General features: G+C 42.9%; 1 protein-coding gene across 2 annotated transcripts in view; it reads left to right on the top strand.

The window, feature by feature from the left end:
* Nucleotides 1-13546, top strand: part of LOC139577545 (leptin receptor-like) — an 86880-nt gene extending 73334 nt beyond the window's left edge. For both annotated transcript variants that reach the window (XM_071404595.1, XM_071404594.1), the window contains 9 exons: nt 1513-1664; nt 6755-6908; nt 7451-7533; nt 7802-8015; nt 8766-8972; nt 10293-10376; nt 10933-11035; nt 11515-11590; nt 12412-13546. In XM_071404595.1, coding sequence (XP_071260696.1) covers nt 1513-1664; nt 6755-6908; nt 7451-7533; nt 7802-8015; nt 8766-8972; nt 10293-10376; nt 10933-11035; nt 11515-11590; nt 12412-13257 — 1919 coding nt within the window. In that variant the 3' untranslated portion in view covers nt 13258-13546. The remainder of the gene's footprint in view (nt 1-1512; nt 1665-6754; nt 6909-7450; nt 7534-7801; nt 8016-8765; nt 8973-10292; nt 10377-10932; nt 11036-11514; nt 11591-12411) is intronic.
* Nucleotides 13547-17620: the final 4074 nt, after the last annotated feature.

The raw sequence follows: 17620 nt of genomic DNA, 5'->3' as shown, positions 1-17620 counted from the left end.
ATCCTGATTTGGTACTTTCAATACTTATGTATGGCATTTGGACATTTCTTATGCCATTTGGACATGGTTCACTGAAATTTGGGTTCGGAAGCCAACTTCCTATGATCATATTTTTTTTTAAATGTACCTTTATTTAACTAGGCAAGTCAGTATGGATTTATTTTGTAAATGCGCTTTAATGATTTAATTTTTCTTATTTATTTTTCAAATTCTTATTTTCAATGACGGCCTAGGAACAGTGGGTTAACTGCCTTGTTCAGGTGCAGAACGGCAGATTTGTACCTTGTCAGCTCGGGGATTCGATCTTGCAACCTTTCGGTTACTAGTCCACACTCTAACCACTAGGCTACCCTGCCGCCCATATATTGCAAATGACTTTCAAAATTTCACCCTTGGGACCTGACTTAGTGACCATTTGCCATATTAAAATCTACGGTGGAGCGCGCTCGACATCTTTGGGATTTTGGGGGTTTGACACTTGGCATTTGCCATGTTCCGCTTGCAATATGGTTTTGATGAACTGCCATCCATTTGAGTGGTATTTGCGATTGTGTATATAGTTCGCCCAATGCCAATAAGTTGCCATTCATTTTTGTCCATTTCATGGGGGTCTTCCCTTACCTTGTACAGTTCGTCAAGTGCCAGCTTGTTGTTGTCCTGAGGTGGGATATATACAGCAGTCATGATAACAGATTAAAACTCTCGGGAGGTAGAAGAGTCGCTATTTGACCATCAGGTATTCCATGATGGGTGAACAATAGGTCTAGACTTCAACTGCGGTAGAGTCTGCACACCATTTGTTGTTGATGAAGAGACATACCCCTCCCCTCTGGATTTCCCTGAATCCAATGTCCTGCCCACTCAGTGAATGGAGAATCCATCGAGTTGGATAGCCATATCTTGTCCGAAAGCCATGTTTCAGAAAAACTGAGAATTTTGCAGTTATGTGAGTCCCATTGGTAGCAAATCTGCGATCAGTGGTCATCCATCTTATTATCAAGTGACTGTTGGCAAATAGAATGGAGGGAAGTGGTGGCTGCTTTTCCCTAATCCTTAGTCTCACCAGGACGCGTTCTCTCCAGCCTCTTATTTGCCAGCGTTTCGTCTTGGGTAGCCTGAAAATTTGGTCGGAGCCTGGTACACATAAAGCCCAGGGTAGATGAGTCAAAGTCGAAATTGAATCATGAATTGAGGTTAGTTCTTGTCGATCATAAGAAATTCTAGAGGATACATTTAGTGCAAAAAAAGTTACGATTAAACGCCAAAAGAATCACAAAATAGAAAAGTTGGGTCGGAGTTCACAAGACGTAACCATACAGTAGGGCGCCATCTTTAGATGTTCTGGTCTTTCTTACATTTATGTTCATACCTGTTGTGGCTTTTAGGAACCTACAGCAGCAGTGTGTCAATAATAATAATAAGTACTTAAAAAAAAAACATGTATAGTGGTCAGTCTGCTTGACCATGCAAGATAATGACTGTCCTCTCCCTTCATCTCATCTCCCCCTCCAGTGAAGCCCCACCCTCCCTCGGGCTTTGAGGCAGTGAGCATGCCAAATGGGGTCCTGAGGCTGGCGTGGGTGCCCCCAGAACTGCCCCTCTACGATATGCAGTACCAGGTTCGCTATGCCCTCTCCACTGACAGGGCCCATCCATTCTGGCAGGTACGTAAGACTCTGGCCATAGGGCTCTGGTCAAAAGTAGTGCACTATGTAGGGAATAGGGAGGGTGCCTTTTCAGACAGATGCAGCCTTGAGCTTATCCAGAGTGGCAGGGAGGGAGCAATGGGTGCAATCGGCTGGCATCATGAGCATCAGTTGGTCGGACTAAATGAGTCTGTTTGTTATCTACTGTATCTTTTATCTCTGATCTGGTAGTGGCATTATTGCCCTAAAGGACATGGCATTTACTGGTAGTGGTACACTCTGACATGTGGTGGCAGACTGGCAGGTAAATAGGGGGCAACCACACAGAGACTGAAGCTGTGTCTGAAATGGCACCCTATTCCCTTCACACACTTTTTTTTACCAGAGCCCTACACTGCAAAAAGTTAAATCTAAGCAAGTCTAAATATATGCCAGTTTGGGACTAATAACAAGATCATCATCCAAGATGGCAGCATGTCAAGTCGTTTGTCTGTGACTAGTACATTTTAACCTACTAATAACCTATTTATTTATGGTTGAGTAACTTCCTTGTTGTGTAGTGCAAACTATTTTGTTTTTTGCTGGTGTAAAGATCACAGGTCCTCCTCAACTCGGCACTTCATTACTTGAAGTTTACAAAAGTAACCCTATCTCTGGCTGGCCTGAGTTCCTTCTTCGTCCGCGGAGTGTCTCATCCAAGCTGCTCCTTTTTGCTCTTCGCCTGGCTGTCAGTGGCAGCTCAACAACCCCCAACCCGTTCTCTCAATCGACCTCAAAACACCCAATCTACTCACACACGCAAATACTCACATTCAGACTCATACATACACGCTGTCCCTCTCTCCCCTTACCTTCGTTCGCCTCTATTTTTTACATTTGTCCGAGAAAATGACAATTTTCGTGGTATTGCTTTGTGCACTGACTTTACTGAACTCTCTAGAAAACAAACATTGTCGCTGGGTGAGTACATCTGACAATGTACATCTGACAATGTGCTCTCTGGGTGAGTACATCTGACAATGTCCATTAGACATTTTGTCTGTCCTCTCGTCCAAGTGCCGATGTATTTGTGGCATGATGTGAACAGTACGAATTTGTGTCACTACCAAAGTCTAATGGTTTTAAATTACTGTTTTGTATTGTCTGGAAACTCACTTGTAGAATTCGCTTGCAGTAGGTCTCTTAAAAAAGAGAAGCCGTGCAAGGTTATTAAACAGAGGTGCCTAGTTATTCTTCTTTTGTTGATATCAGGTAACGTGCAACCTAAACTTGGCCCTGATATGCAATGTATCCAACCCCCCTCTGATTTTAAATCTAGATCTGGCTTTGGTATTTTTCATTTAAATGTACGCAGCTGTTGTCAAAAATTGATGGGGTTAGGATTTGGGCTAAATCAACTGATGCTGATGTGTTTGTGTTTTCTGAAACCTGGCTCAGCAAGTCTGTTTTTGATAAGGATATTTGTATAAGTGGTTACAATGTTTATCGCACTGATCGAGTTAAGAAAGGTGGGGCTGTGGCTATATATGTAAAGACTAAATTCCCTGTAAGTGTGGCAAAGTCTGAAGCTATTTGTAAACAGTTGGAATTTCTTGCTTATAATTAAGGTTTCAAAGGGTCTCTCTGTAACTGTGATTGGCTGTTATAGACCCCCCTCTGCTCTCGGTGATGCATTTTCTTCTTTGACCCACCTTATGTCTAAACTTCTTTACAGTGAAATGGTCTTGATTGGTGATCTCAACTGGTGTTGGTTAAAGCCGGTGTCTGATTATTTAAAAATGTTTTGTAATTCTATTAATCTTACCCAGTTGAATAATTCACCAACTCGCCCAAATCTTAAATGCCCAGATAAATCTACCCTGATTGATTTGATATTGACAAATGTTCCACATAAATATTCTGCGATTGGTGTTTTTTGTAATGATTTAAGTGACGATTGTGCTGTTGTTGCTGTTAGAAATACTAAGGTTCCTAAGACATACCCACGTTTTATTCGTAAGAGAAATTTGAAGTGTTTTAATGAGCAGGCTTTCTTTCATGATTTGTTTTATTTTGACTGGAGCAAGATTGAGCTTATCCCTGATGTGGAAACTGCCTGGAAATTCTTTCATTATGTTTTTTTCCAAATAGTAAACAAACATGCCCCATTCCGCAGGATCAGGGTTAAAGGGCGGGATAATCCGTGGTTTTCTTCTGAGCTGTCTTGTATTATTCCGGACCGTAATCTAGCCTGGGTTAAAGCAAGGAAATCATGTTCTGATGCTGATTGGCTTATTTTTAGGCAGTTACGAAACAAGTGTTATTTTCTTCTCAGGAAGGCCAAGTCTGAATATTTTATGTTTGTTACCACTGATAACCTGAATGACCCTAGAAAGTTTTGGAAGGCTATTAAGTCTATGTCTGGTAACAGTAATGTTAATGAATTACCGTCTGTGTTTTGAAGGACTCTTTTGCTGTATATGACAAAACTGAAATGCTGAATTGTTTCAATGAGCACTTTGTATCATCTGGTAGGCTGTTTGTTTCAGTGTCCTCTGTCTCTGTACAACCCTGTGTGGATGAACCAGTGAGAGCTGGTCAAACTTTTAGCTTTTTGCCATTCTCAGTGCAGGTGGTACATAAAGCCCTGAAATCCTTAGATCAGAGAAAGCCTGCAGGTCCTGATCTTTTGGACCCCTGCTTTTTAAATCTGTCAGCTGATTTCATAGCTGTTCAATCTAACCCTGGAATGTAATGAAATTCCAAAGATCTGGAAATCAGCATTTGTCCTATCACTTTTAAAAGGGGGAGAGCCAACTCTTTTAAATAATTATAGGCCAATCTCAAAGCTGTCACCCCTGGTGAAAATACTTGAAACCCTTGTTAGTGAACAGCTAAAATAAATGTTTATATACTAACTCTATTTTATCAATGTACCAATCGGGCTCCAGGAAGAAGCATAGCACAATTACAGCAGCCATGAAGGTTTTAAATGATATCACTGAAGCCCTTGACAAAAAACAGCACTGTGTCTCACTTTTTATTGATCTCTCTAAGGCTTTTGATACACTGAGGCAGAGATTGTCGAGTGTAGGTCTTTTGGAGCATGCATTTGCATGGTTTGCTAACTATCTGTCTGATAGAACTCAGTGCACTCAATTTGATGTCTGTTAAATTGTTTGTCTGTAATGGTGTGCCCCAAGACTCTGTACTTGGTCCTCTCTTATTCACTATTTATATAAATGATTTAGACAAAAATGTCCAAAATGCGTAACTTTCTTTTTTATGCTGATGATACTGTTATTTACTGTTGTGCCTCGTCTCTTACAAAAGCTTTCCAGAACTTGCAAACTGCTTTTTATACTGTTCAACATACCTTGTGTCAATTTAAGCTTATCCTCAATACTGACAAAACTAAACTAATGGTGTCTAAAGCAAGAAATAGACCTCTGAACCTTTCACCTATTACTACCTGTCAGGGCAAGGAGATTGAGGTTGTAACCTCATATAAATATCTTGGAATTTTAATTGATGATGGCCTCTCTTTTAAATTGCATATTCAACAACTTACAAAAAAAATTAAGCTGAAATTGGGATTTTATTTTAGGAATAAGGCCTGTTTTTCTTTTGAAGCCAGAAGGAGGCTAGTATCAGCTACATTTATGCCTTTACTAGACTATGGGGATATTTTATATATGAATGCTTCCGCTCAGTGTTTAAGATCAATTGACACCCTTTACCATGGCACTTTGAGATTTATTTTAAACTGCAAACCCTTACGCACCACTGCACCTTGTATACCAGGGTTGGCTGGCCTTCTCTAGTCACTTGTAGGCTCAGTCACTGGTATACCTTTATTTACAAAGCCATTTTGGGTTTACTACCTTTTTATTTGGGCATTTTTTTTGTTCAGAAATGTGGTGGGTTCTCTCTTCGTTTGCTGGACTTTATCCTGCTAACTGTTCCAAATGTCCAAACTAAATTTGGTAAAAGGGCTTTTATGTACTCTGCGTCATCGTCTTGGAACGCCTTACAAAATACTTTTAAACTGGAAGAACTTGTCCCGATTGGTATTTTTAAATCACTGATGAATGATCTTGAGACTGATTCCCTGACCTGGCAATGTTTTTAATTTGCTGTTTTTGATTTTGTTATACTCTTGTGAATTCTATGGTTTTTACTAGATTACTTGTAGTTTTTCATGTTGTTTGTCTGTAATTTTTGTAATGACTTGGTGCTGCCTATGTTGGCCAGGACGCTCTTGAAAAATTGATTTTAAATCTCAATGAGCCCTTCCTGGTTAAATAAAGGTTAAATAAATAAATAAAAAATAAAAATGCCAATAACAGCTAGTTTTCAGTTGCCCCCCACATTCAGACCACTCCCAGACCTAGCTGAATGTTTTAATTGAACACAAATCACAGTAAGGTACTTAATTGTTACCCAGAAATTATTTGATATTGAAATAAAAACGCATTTATTTGATATTGAGAAGTTGCATTGGACCTTTAAGGTAAAATATCTTGACAAATATAAATGACTTGCATTATGCTTTTTTTAGGTTAAAATAATAAATTATCTGCCAATGACATTAGATAATTTAGCTTGGTAAGAAATATCACTCAATATAAGATATTTAGGCTTGCTTACATTTCACGTTTTGCAGTGTATGGGCCCTCATGTAGGGAATAGGGTACCATCCTGGATGCAGCTTGAGCCTCAGCTGGTTGGCATAAATTCGTCTGTCTCTAATCTGGGGGTGGCATCATTGCCCAAAAGGATATGAAAAGGAATAGGCCTACCTGATTAAAACTTTTTTCTTTAGAAAATGTCCCCACTTTTGCTGGGCACAAGAGTATTTTGGAAATCTCCCTGCCATTTAAAATGCTCCTTCGCTTGCTCGGGTCACATAACATTCATATCTATTAAGACCTCTATTTCCCTAAAATTATTTTGTTTTTGAGTTGATGGATAAATATGTAGCTGTTTATGCCGGATATCTAAGTTCAATCACTGGAAAATATATTTTCGGATAGAATAGACTTTAATGTCCCCGAGGGGAAAATGTTTCCATTATCATGGGATATGTGATTTAACATGTGATTTTTTAATTGGGATGTGTCCTGCAGGTCCTGGCTTCTCAGGCAGAGTCGTGGGCTGAGGTTCCTGAACCAGATGTATGTAGAGTGTACAACGTGCAGGTCCGCTGTATGCATATCAACAGCTCTGGGACCTGGAGTGACTGGAGCCACTCTCTATACACCACCCCTCACAACAGCAGAGGTATGTACAGTGTGTCTTCATCTCATCGATGTCATTGAAACTGCATTTATACAAGTTAGTCTCATTGAGAGAAAAATCTATTCAGCAAGATACACATGTATTGTACATAACAGTTTTGACAACGTTGCTTTGACAAAACGCATCAGCAATACACCTTTGAAGGGAATTAAGCTGCTGTCCTGAAAGTTACTTGTAATTGCGCCAGCGCACCACAACTATCAAGTCTGACCTACTGTGTACATAGAGCACATTAGCTCTCACAACCACAATGGACGGGTCATTTCAAAACCGTCATTATCCATGGTTTGTTGTGCGGTATAAGCTCTTTCTGACCCTGATCGAACAGTGACCTTGGGTGGTGTCTGTCTATCAGAATCGCTGTTATTGAGTGCTACAGCCAGCACTTTAATATGACCTTCTATGATGGTTAGATCTGATAGAAAATGAAAGCCTCAGACATAGGTACATAAACACACACACACACAAGCATGCATGCACACGCACACACACAGAGTTGTAATATCTATGTTCTGTTCTATCAGCTCCTGACCAGGGTCCTGATTTCTGGCGAGTGTTTCAGGAGGATCCAGCAAGGAACCAGACTAACGTCACTCTTCTCTTCAAGGTACAGTCCATAGCCTACAGAGAACACATTAAAGATTGCACAATATGTGGTTTAAACATCAACATCAAATAGTTACATTAATTGAACAGGTGTGTGAAGTTGCCTCCTCTCCTTTTTACTACATTAATGTCCTTAGTTTAGTCCGAAAATCCTATTTAGTTGGCTTCCCCAACACTTGTTTTGTCTGATCAAATAGTATAAGGAAGTAGCACATTGGATAATGATTCCTCATTAGAGTCTTTGATAGCCTCTAAACTCTTCCCCATAGCATTTCCCCATAGTGGAGCCAACCTACTGTGTGGAGGGCCTTGTAGTACAGCACCAGGCCTCTGGGGGCATTGTGACTGAGGAGCGGATAGGCCTGGTGTCCTCCTACCGCTTTGAGTGGCGAGAGGAGGTCCACTCTGTGACGGTAAAGGCTCAGAACAGCCAGGGATACTCCACTAGGAACATCAACATGACCCTGGAGAGACACCCCAAACGTAAGGGAATGTATTTGTATAGGGCTGAAGAATTGTTATACTCAATACACAGATTACTAGTCAGTCAGTTAAGAGTTAGTAGTTGAAAACATATATCTGAAAATACCACTTTCTTTGAAAATCTTTAAGAACTGGTTGTTTGTTTTCACATTTATTTTTATTAGTTGGTGTTTTTGGTTCATGTCATAGAAGTCAGTTGCTAGGTGTGCTGCCATTGCAGTCATCAGGGAGACATAGCAGGCATGTTAATGTCAGTTAAAAGCCTGAGAGTGGACTAAAAGCCATTATCTCTCGCTTGGGATGTTCTCTTCCGAGGCCTAATAGCTGTTTGGAATTTATTGTAAAATGGAGCTCTTCTCAGCACAGGTCTCTGTGACACACTGTATTATTTGTGTGTGTGTTCTCCTGTTATTCATATTTTCATGAATAGCTAATTAGTTGAGAGGAAACCATTAACTGTGATACAAGTAGTGCTGGTACTATTAGTTTTCCTATTGAAAAAGAAATTGACTGGATGGGCCCAAAATAAAAAGCTGCTGTTCAGTTTATTTTATAGTCAAGGACAGAGGGGGAACACTCGTTGTTGTGCTAATCCCCACGCATGTCAGAATTAGAAGAAAACACACGGTAGTAGAAGAAGAGTAACGGAAAATGTATATATAAATATAAACATGCTATTTTCTTTATTTTTCCCTCCATCACTCTCCCTCCTTTTGCCTCTCTCCCTTCCCATGTCCTCCCTCTCTCCAGGCCAGTGTGTGCGTTCGTTCTGTGTGTCCCGTGTGAACAGTAGTTGTGTGGTCCTGTCATGGTCTCTGCAGCCCAACAGCAGTATACCGTGTTCCCTGGTCGTAGAGTGGTCGGGGCAGAACCACCAGAACAGACAGGGTCAGACCACAGTGGGCAGGGAGAGGTGGACCAGGGTCCCCCCTACTGACCAAGTCCTCTACCTACATGGTACGTTCTCATGTCGCTCTTTCTCAGTCTGTCTCTCTCTTTCTCAGTCTGTCTCTGTCTAAACCTCTCTTTCTGTTGTCAATCTTTCTGATTACTTCAAATCACATTTTATTTGTCACATGCGCCAAATACAACAGGTGTAGACCTTACCGTGAAATGCTTACTTACAAGCCCTTAACCAACAGTGCAGTTCAATAAATAGAGTTGAGAAAATATTTACTAAACAAACTAAAGTAAAAATGTATCAAATCAAATCAAAAAGTAACCAAATAAAATTACATAACAATAATGAGGCTATATACAGGGGGTACCAGTACTGAGTCAATGTGTGGGGGTACAAGTTAGTCGAGATAATTTGTAAAGTAACTATGTGTAACGGATGTGAAATGGCTAGCTAGTTAGCGGTGGTGCGCGCTAGCAGCCTTTCAGTCGGTTACGTCACTTGCTCTGAAACCTAGAAGTAGTGGTTCCCTTTGCTCTGCAAGGGCCGCGGCTTTTGTGGAGCGATGGGTAACGACGCTTCGTGGGTGACTGTTGTTGATGTGTGCAGAAGGTCCCTGGTTCGCGAGGGGACGGTCTAAAGTTATACTGTTACATTGATGCTGTTGACCCGGATCACTGGTTGCTGCTGTCTTGCTCACATTGAGGGAGAGGTTGTTGTCTTGGCACCACACTGCCAGGTCTCGGACGTCCTCCCTATAGGCTGTCTCATCGTTGTCGGTGTTTAGGCCTACCACTGTTGTGACGTCAGAAAATTTAATGATGGTGTTGGAGTCGTGCTTGGCCACCCAGTCGTGGGTGAACAAGGAGTACAGGAGGGGACTAAGCACGCACCCCTTAGGGGCCCCAGTGTTGAGGATCAGCGTGGCAGATGTGTTGTTGCATGATTCAGTGTTGCTTGCCTCAAAGTGAGCATAAAAGGCATTTCTTTCATCTGGTAGGCTCGCGTCACTGGACATCTCGCGGCTGAGCTTCCCTTTGTAGTCCGTAATATTTTTCAAGCCATGCCACATCCGACGAGCGTCAGAGCTGAGGCTCCCCTCCAGCGCCATTATATTCTCTCTCTGGGTCTCCTTTTCTTTCGCAAACACTCAGTTCCATTTAACATTTTAATTCTAAATGGATCTAGAATGGCCTAAATAAACCCACACAACCACTATTTGATATTTGTCAAATTGAGGTGAATATTTCAGTCCACTTTGAGTTCCAGTTTGAGATTGTTGGCTGTGAATATCTGGCGCCCTCTAGTGACAATACATATTCATGCTTCAGTCTGATTGACTTATCTGAGCATCTCTGTTCTCTGCCTTTATTTTCCAGGTGATTTCTATGGCTCTGAGGAGTATGTGTTCATCTTGTATCCAGTGTTTGCAGATGGAGAAGGCGAGCCAGTGTATACTAAAGGTAAGCTCTACTTTACCTCCAGGGATGAATACAACCAATACAATCCACCCGTACACCAATATCTCTGTAGGCTACAAATTGTATTTTATTTGTCACATACATGTGTTTAGCAGATGTTGTGGGTGTAGCAAAATGCTTGTGTTTCTAGCTCCAACACTGCAGTAATATCTAACAAGTAATATCTGCCTAGTGGTTAGCGCGTTGGGCCAGTAACCGAAAGGTTGCTGGATTGAATCCCCGAGCTGACAAGGTAAAAATCTGTCGTTCTGCCCCTGAACTAGGCAGTTAACCCACTGTTCCCTGGTAGGCCGTCATTGTAAATAAGAATTTGTTCTCAACTGACTTGCCTAGTTAAAAAATGTTTTAAAGTGACTAGTGTTCCATTATTAAAGTGGCCAGTGATTTCAAGTCTATGTATATTGGGCAGTAGGACATAAGTATGTTATATGTACATTGCAGCGTATCCCTTAGGGATATATATTTATTGAAGGTCCTCTGAATGTGATCCAATATGGATTGATTGATAGCCTTACCATGGTGTTGTCCTGTCCTCCAGCCTTTAGGGGGGCCGACGCTGGGCCTGCTGCCTACATGCTGATGATGATCATCGCCTTCCTTTCCATTGTCCTCTTCGTCACCCTGGTCATATCCCAAAACCAGTAAGATTATATCTCATATAATTGATAAAACACATTTTATACTGCTCAATAGCAGTGGTGTATTCTGTTACATAAGGACATTACTCAATAATTACATAACAGGTACTATGTGTAGTGTGTCTGTCACTAAGAAAGAGAGGACCTGTGGTTTTGGCCTCTGGGTAGGTGGTGAGGACTACAGTGGTCATTCTAGGTGTTAATTATTGATCTGAGGAACAGTCAGACACACTGATTAGGAATGTAATTAGAGTCTACATGACATTTCAACAATAGAAAGAATGTCCCGAGGGTTCAATTACTGTCGTGATTGGCTGAATGTGTTCTGACAAAGAGGGAGACATGGAGAAAGGGGGTGAGAGGGGGCAGAGAGAGAGGGGAAAGGGAGAGATGGGTTGATGAAAGAGAGAGAGAGAGGTTTTGGATTGGAGACTGAGAGGCTCCCTGCCTTGTTGTTAACTCCTATTCTGTCTGAACCCCAGCATGAAGAAGTTCACGTGGAAGGATGTCCCCAACCCAAGCAACTGTTCCTGGGCCCAGGGGGTGGACTTCAGGAAGGTGAGATGGACAACTAACCCATTTACTCTTGAATATAACCCATTTACTCTTGAATATAACCCATTTACTCTTGAATATAACCCATTTACTCTTGAATATAACCCATTTACTCTTGAATATAACCCATTTACTCTTGAATATAACCCATTTACTCTTGAAAATAATCATACTATCTCTAAATAGCAGAGACCATGAAAAACACACCACATTTACCAGAACACATTCCATATACAGATGTAGGATCTTAATTTGAGCTCGTTGGATACAACAGGAAAATAATACTGCAGCAACAGGAAATGTGAATTATAATTCATGGAGATTTTTGTAGGAGTTGATGCATTTTTTTCGTAAGGGAAAATCAAGTCTGAAATGTCAAAGTGGAAATTACGAACTTCAGAAGCCTTTTTAAAGTTCTCTTGCAACAGGATGATCCAATTAAGATCACCTGTTGGGAAAGGGGGATACCTCTTCAGTTGTACAACTGAATGCATTCAACTGAAATGTGTCTTCCGAATTTAACCCAACCCCTCTGAATCAGATAGTTTCTGTGGGCTGCCATAAACAACATCCACTTCTTCGTGGTCCGGGGAACAGTGGGTTAACTGCCTTGCTCAGAACAACAGATCTTTGCCTTGTTAACTCGGGGATTCGATCCAGCAACCTTTCGGTTACTGGTCCACGCTCTAACCACTAGGCTACCTGTAGGGCTGCTATTTAGATCAACTATTCTATAAACTACATGAACTCTATAGCTTACTTATGTTCCTAACTCTACTGTTCTTGCTGTGTTCCTAACTCTACTGTTCTGTGGTCCTGTCCAGGATGAGACTATGGAGCAGTTGTTCCGCCAACCAGGGGGCCTGCCAACCTGGCCACCACTCCTCATCTCAGAGACTATCTCCCAGGCCACCATCGTAGAGAAGACTTGTCCCCCAGCCCCAGACAAGGACAGCATCCTGATCCCAGCCTCCACCCCATCCCTCTTGGACTTAGAGGTGCCTGAGGTCCCAGAGGAGGAGGAGACCCCCCAGCCCCCAGAGCTCCCCAGGAGTGTGGAGAGCTCATCCCAGTCGACAGTGACCTATGCTATGGTCCTGCTCTCAGACGACCCCTGCCGGCGCTACAAGCAGGACGGCAGCCTCAGCCGCTCCAGCGACGAGGGCAACTTCTCCGCCAACAACTCTGACATCTCCGGCTCCATCCCCGGAGGCCTGTGGGAGCTGGAGAATTCCCATTCCCGAGCCGGAGAGTCGGACCTGGACCCACAGCGTTCATGCTCTTACAGTTATGTGGAGGAGTTTTCTGAGACGTCGGAACAGGAGGATGAGGCCCTGGGAGGAGAGAGGGATGGGGGGATGGAGGAGAAGGACCTGTATTACCTGGGAATGGGCTACCAGGAGGAGAGTGAGGAAGAGGAGGAGGAGGAGGAGAAGAGGGAGGAAAACACAGGGGCTATGCTGCTCAAAGAGGTGGTGGTTCTGCGGAGAGAGGGCTCATCCATTGAGTCCAACCCTCTACTTGGGTGTCGGGACTCTATGTTTAGTGAGTCCAGTGACGAGGGGGCAGTGGTAGGGATAGGGATGAGTTCTGTCCCCCTCTACCTCCCACAGTTCAGAACTGCTCCCTCCAGGCCACTCAAAGCACAGGGCAGCACCCCCAAGCTGTAAGACCTGGTAGTGCCTAATGTATTGTTTAACTCTAAGGAGGGACAGCACCTAGGAGAGGCATAGACAATAGCCTGTGGCCGGTGTTCAGTCACTGGACCTTGGCTGTGTCTTAGATGACACCCTATTCCCTATATAGTATAGTGAACTTAGATCCCTATGGGCCCTGGGCAAAAGTAGTGCCATTATATCAGAAATGTAGAAAACAGGGACAAGGTGTCCGAGGGGGCTAGGCACACTAGGTGCTAAGCCTCTGCACACATCACAAGGAATAGGGTGCCATTTCATAAGCATGCTCCCTCCCTGTCTACAGTGGCACACTGCTACTCTGCACCTTCAGTCCACAGGAAGCCAGCTCTGTCGTGTATCAGAGCTGAGGAGAGGAGAAGAGACTCCTTTATCCAGCACTGCACACTTTCAGGAACTATTATGCTGGGATGAAGGGAACGTCATAAAAAAAAGAGAAAGAAAAAAAGGCCTATTTTCTGAATAGGTCTATTTCCTTTCCGATGGCTGCTCTGAGCACAACACAAGCACATGATAGGATCGTGTCTCCAAGCAGGTGGTACTGAATAGTTTGACTGGTGGCGCACAAACGATGATCATGATGATGCTGGTGAATTTGGATGCTTTTGGAACGTTTACCGTAACTGTTGTGGAGAATTGCCGTTCGGATCTGCATTTGCATTGACTGAGCCCTCGAAAACAATGAATGTCGCTTTTCTTCGTTGTTTGCACTGTATTTGAAACTGTGTTACGATATGTAAAAAAAAATGTGCCATCTATTTTCATTGCGTGCCATTTGCTATTGAAAAAGCTATTGCTAGGTATACATTTGATGGAAGAATGTACATTTTGAAACCAATGAATAAAAGGAAGACTATCCCTTGCTGTGGAAGGCAGAATGATATTTAATGTTTATCAAGGTCCCTCGTCTATTTTTCGTGGTCAAAAGTAAATATGTATGGCCACTACTGTCGACTTATTGAGAAAAGGTTAACAAGTTGAAGGTTTTCCGTGCTGAGAAATATAAAATACAAAAGCATTTTCTCTTCCACCATTTCCAAGGCTATCAGTCACTCAGAGAGCAGAGAAGAAAACAGGTTAGGGTTGCAGACAGACAGTACTAGAAGATCCCGGAGCTGCCATCCTGAACCATTATTTTGTTGTATATTGACTTAGTCACCTGTAGAATGATATAATAACGCCATGTGATTGTTGCAGCCTGTAGGCTACTCACAGACCCAGGCTGTGCCTCTAACCTGTGGGAATGACATTACAGTGAGCAGCAGACGTGGGTGAGGTGGGTGGGCTGTCACTCTGTGTTTAGAAAGCCAGAGTTCAAGCGGAAGTGAAGGCCCTAGCTCCTGTAATAGAATAACCCGGGCAGCATTCCTGATTGAGTTTGCTAAGATGAAACCGATTGGATTGACTCGGGGGGGGCTTCATCCCTAAATGTCACATTACTAGTTTTGTAGTGCAATATGTAGGGAATAGGGTGCCATTTGGGATGCATAATGTGCTCCCTTTTCCAGAGTCTGCCAGGCCCAGAGGGTTGTGAGGACACTAATGCTCTGTTGACACCTTCACAACTTATTATTTCTATCATTCCCTCACCACCTTTTATAACTGGGGAAGCGGCCATGTTGTGGCCATATTGTTATTGGGTTCTACTAGCTCAGGCTCTGTTTGAAGAAAGATGGAAACATTTCAGACTACTATCTCAATAACACTTGCCTTAGATCAGGTATTCCCAAGGTACGCGCAATGCCGTCGGGGGTACGCCAAATAGAACTGTGATTCACATGCGCAGACATTTAGAAACGAAACATGACAATTTGAAAAATAAGCCACAGGAGTTTTTTGAGCGAGAATAAAGACGACTTTCGAGTAGTAAGACATGTATAAAAGCAACAGATGCCATTAATAAGAAGGGGCTAGAAGTGTCTTATATGGTGAGCTACCGAGTGGCTAGGACAGGCAAGCCCCATACTATTGTGGAGGACTTAATCCTTCCTGCTGCTGCGGATATGGCTGGGACAATGCTGGGGGAAAAGGCCCAAAAAACTATACAGACAATGCCTTCATCAAACAACACTGTTTTACAACGCATCAGTGACATGGCAGGAGATGTTTTTAAACAATTACTGCTTCGCATACAAGCTAGTGAATTCTATGCGTTACAGCTGGATGAGTAAACATACGTAGCGGGCCTGGCACAGCTCCTGGTATATGTCCATTACGTTTATGGGGGGTCAATTAAGGAAGCCATCACCTTCTGCAAAACACTGGAAACCAGGACAACATGAGAGGATATTTTTTTAAGTACTGGGCAGCTTTGTGACATCAAATGGACTTTGGTGGTCAAGATGTGTTGGGATCTGTACTGATGGCACAAAAGCCATGACAGGGAGACATAGTGGAGTGGTAATGCGTGTGCAAGCAGTTGCTCCCGACGCCACTTGGGTACACTGCAGCATCCACCGAGAGGCTCTTGCTGCCAAGTGAATGCCTGACAGCTTGAAAGATGTTTTGGACACTTAAGTGAAAATGGTTAACTTTGTTAAAGCAAGGCCCAAGCAAGGCCCCTGAACTCTCGTGTATTTTCGGCATTATGCAGCGACCATATGGGCAGCGACCATGTAACGCTTTTACAACATACAGAAGTGCGCTGGTTATCAAGGGGCAAAGTATTGACACGTTTTTTTTTAAATTGAGAGACGAGCTTAAAGTTTTCTTTACGGACCATAATATTCACTTGTCTAACCGCTTGCATGATGATGAGTTTCTCACACGACTGGCCTATCTGGGTGATGTGACACGGATGCCTTTTGCAACCACATACCTACAGTGGGGAGAACAAGTATTTGATACACTGCCGATTTTGCAGGTTTTCCTACTTACAAAGCATGTAGAGGTCTGTAATTTTTATCATAGGTACACTTCAACTGTGAGAGACGGAATTTAAAACAAAAATCCAGAAAATCACATTGTATGATTTTTAAGTAATTAATTCGCATTTTATTGCATGACATAAGTATTTGATCACCTACCAACCAGTAAGAATTCCGGCTCTCACAGACCTGTTAGTTTTTCTTTAAGAAGCCCTCCTGTTCTCCACTCATTACCTGTATTAACTGCACCTGTTTGAACTCGTTACCTGTATAAAAGACACCTGTCCACCCACTCAATCAAACAGACTCCAACCTCTCCACAATGGCCAAGACCAGAGAGCTGTGTAAGGACATCAGGGATAAAATTGTAGACCTGCACAAGGCTGGGATGGGCTACAGGACAATAGGTAAGCAGCTTGGTAAGAAGGCAACAACTGTTGGCGCAATTATTAGAAAATGGAAGAAGTTCAAGATGACGGTCAATCACCCTCGGTCTGGGGCTCCATGCAAGATCTCACCTCGTGGGGCATCAATGATCATGAGGAAGGTGAGGGATCAGCCCAGAACTACACGGCAGGACCTGGTTAATGACCTGAAGAGAGCTGGGACCACAGTCTCAAAGAAAACCATTAGTAACACACTACGCCGTCATGGATTAAAATCCTGCAGCGCACGCAAGGTCCCCCTGCTCAAGCCAGCGCATGTCCAGGCCCGTCTGAAGTTTGCCAATGACCATCTGGATGATCCAGAGGAGGAATTGGAGAAGGTCATGTGGTCTGATGAGACAAAAATAGAGCTTTTTGGTCTAAACTCCACTCGCCGTGTTTGGAGGAAGAAGAAGGATTAGTACAACCCCAAGAACACCATCCTAACCGTGAAGCTTGGAGGTGGAAACATCATTCTTTGGGGATGCTTTTCTGCAAAGGGGACAGGATGACTGCACCATATTGAGGGGAGGATGGATGGGGCCATGCATCGCGAGATCTTGGCCAACAACCTCCTTCCCTCAGTAAGAGCATTGAAGATAGGTCGTGGCTGGGTCTTCCAGCATGACAACGACCCGAAACACACAGCCAGGGCAACTAAGGAGTGGCTCCGTAAGAAGCATCTCAAGGTCCTGGAGTGGCCTAGCCAGTCTCCAGACCTGAACCCAATAGAAAATCTTTGGAGGGAGCTGAAAGTCCGTATTGCCCAGCGACAGCCCCGAAACCTGAAGGATCTGGAGAAGGTCTGTATGGAGGAGTGGGCCAAAATCCCTGCTGCAGTGTGTGCAAACCTGGTCAAGAACTACAGGAAACGTATGATCTCTGTAATTGCAAACAAAGGTTTCTGTACCAAATATTAAGTTCTGCTTTTCTGATGTATCAAATACTTATGTCATGCAATAAAATGCGAATTAATTACTTAAAAATCATACAATGTGATTTTCCGTCTCTCACAGTTGAAGTGTACCTATGATAAAAATTACAGAC

Source organism: Salvelinus alpinus, chromosome 6 (genome assembly GCF_045679555.1).
Source record: "Salvelinus alpinus chromosome 6, SLU_Salpinus.1, whole genome shotgun sequence".
NCBI lineage: Eukaryota > Metazoa > Chordata > Actinopteri > Salmoniformes > Salmonidae > Salvelinus > Salvelinus alpinus.
This window is presented reverse-complemented; position numbering and strand designations above follow the sequence as displayed.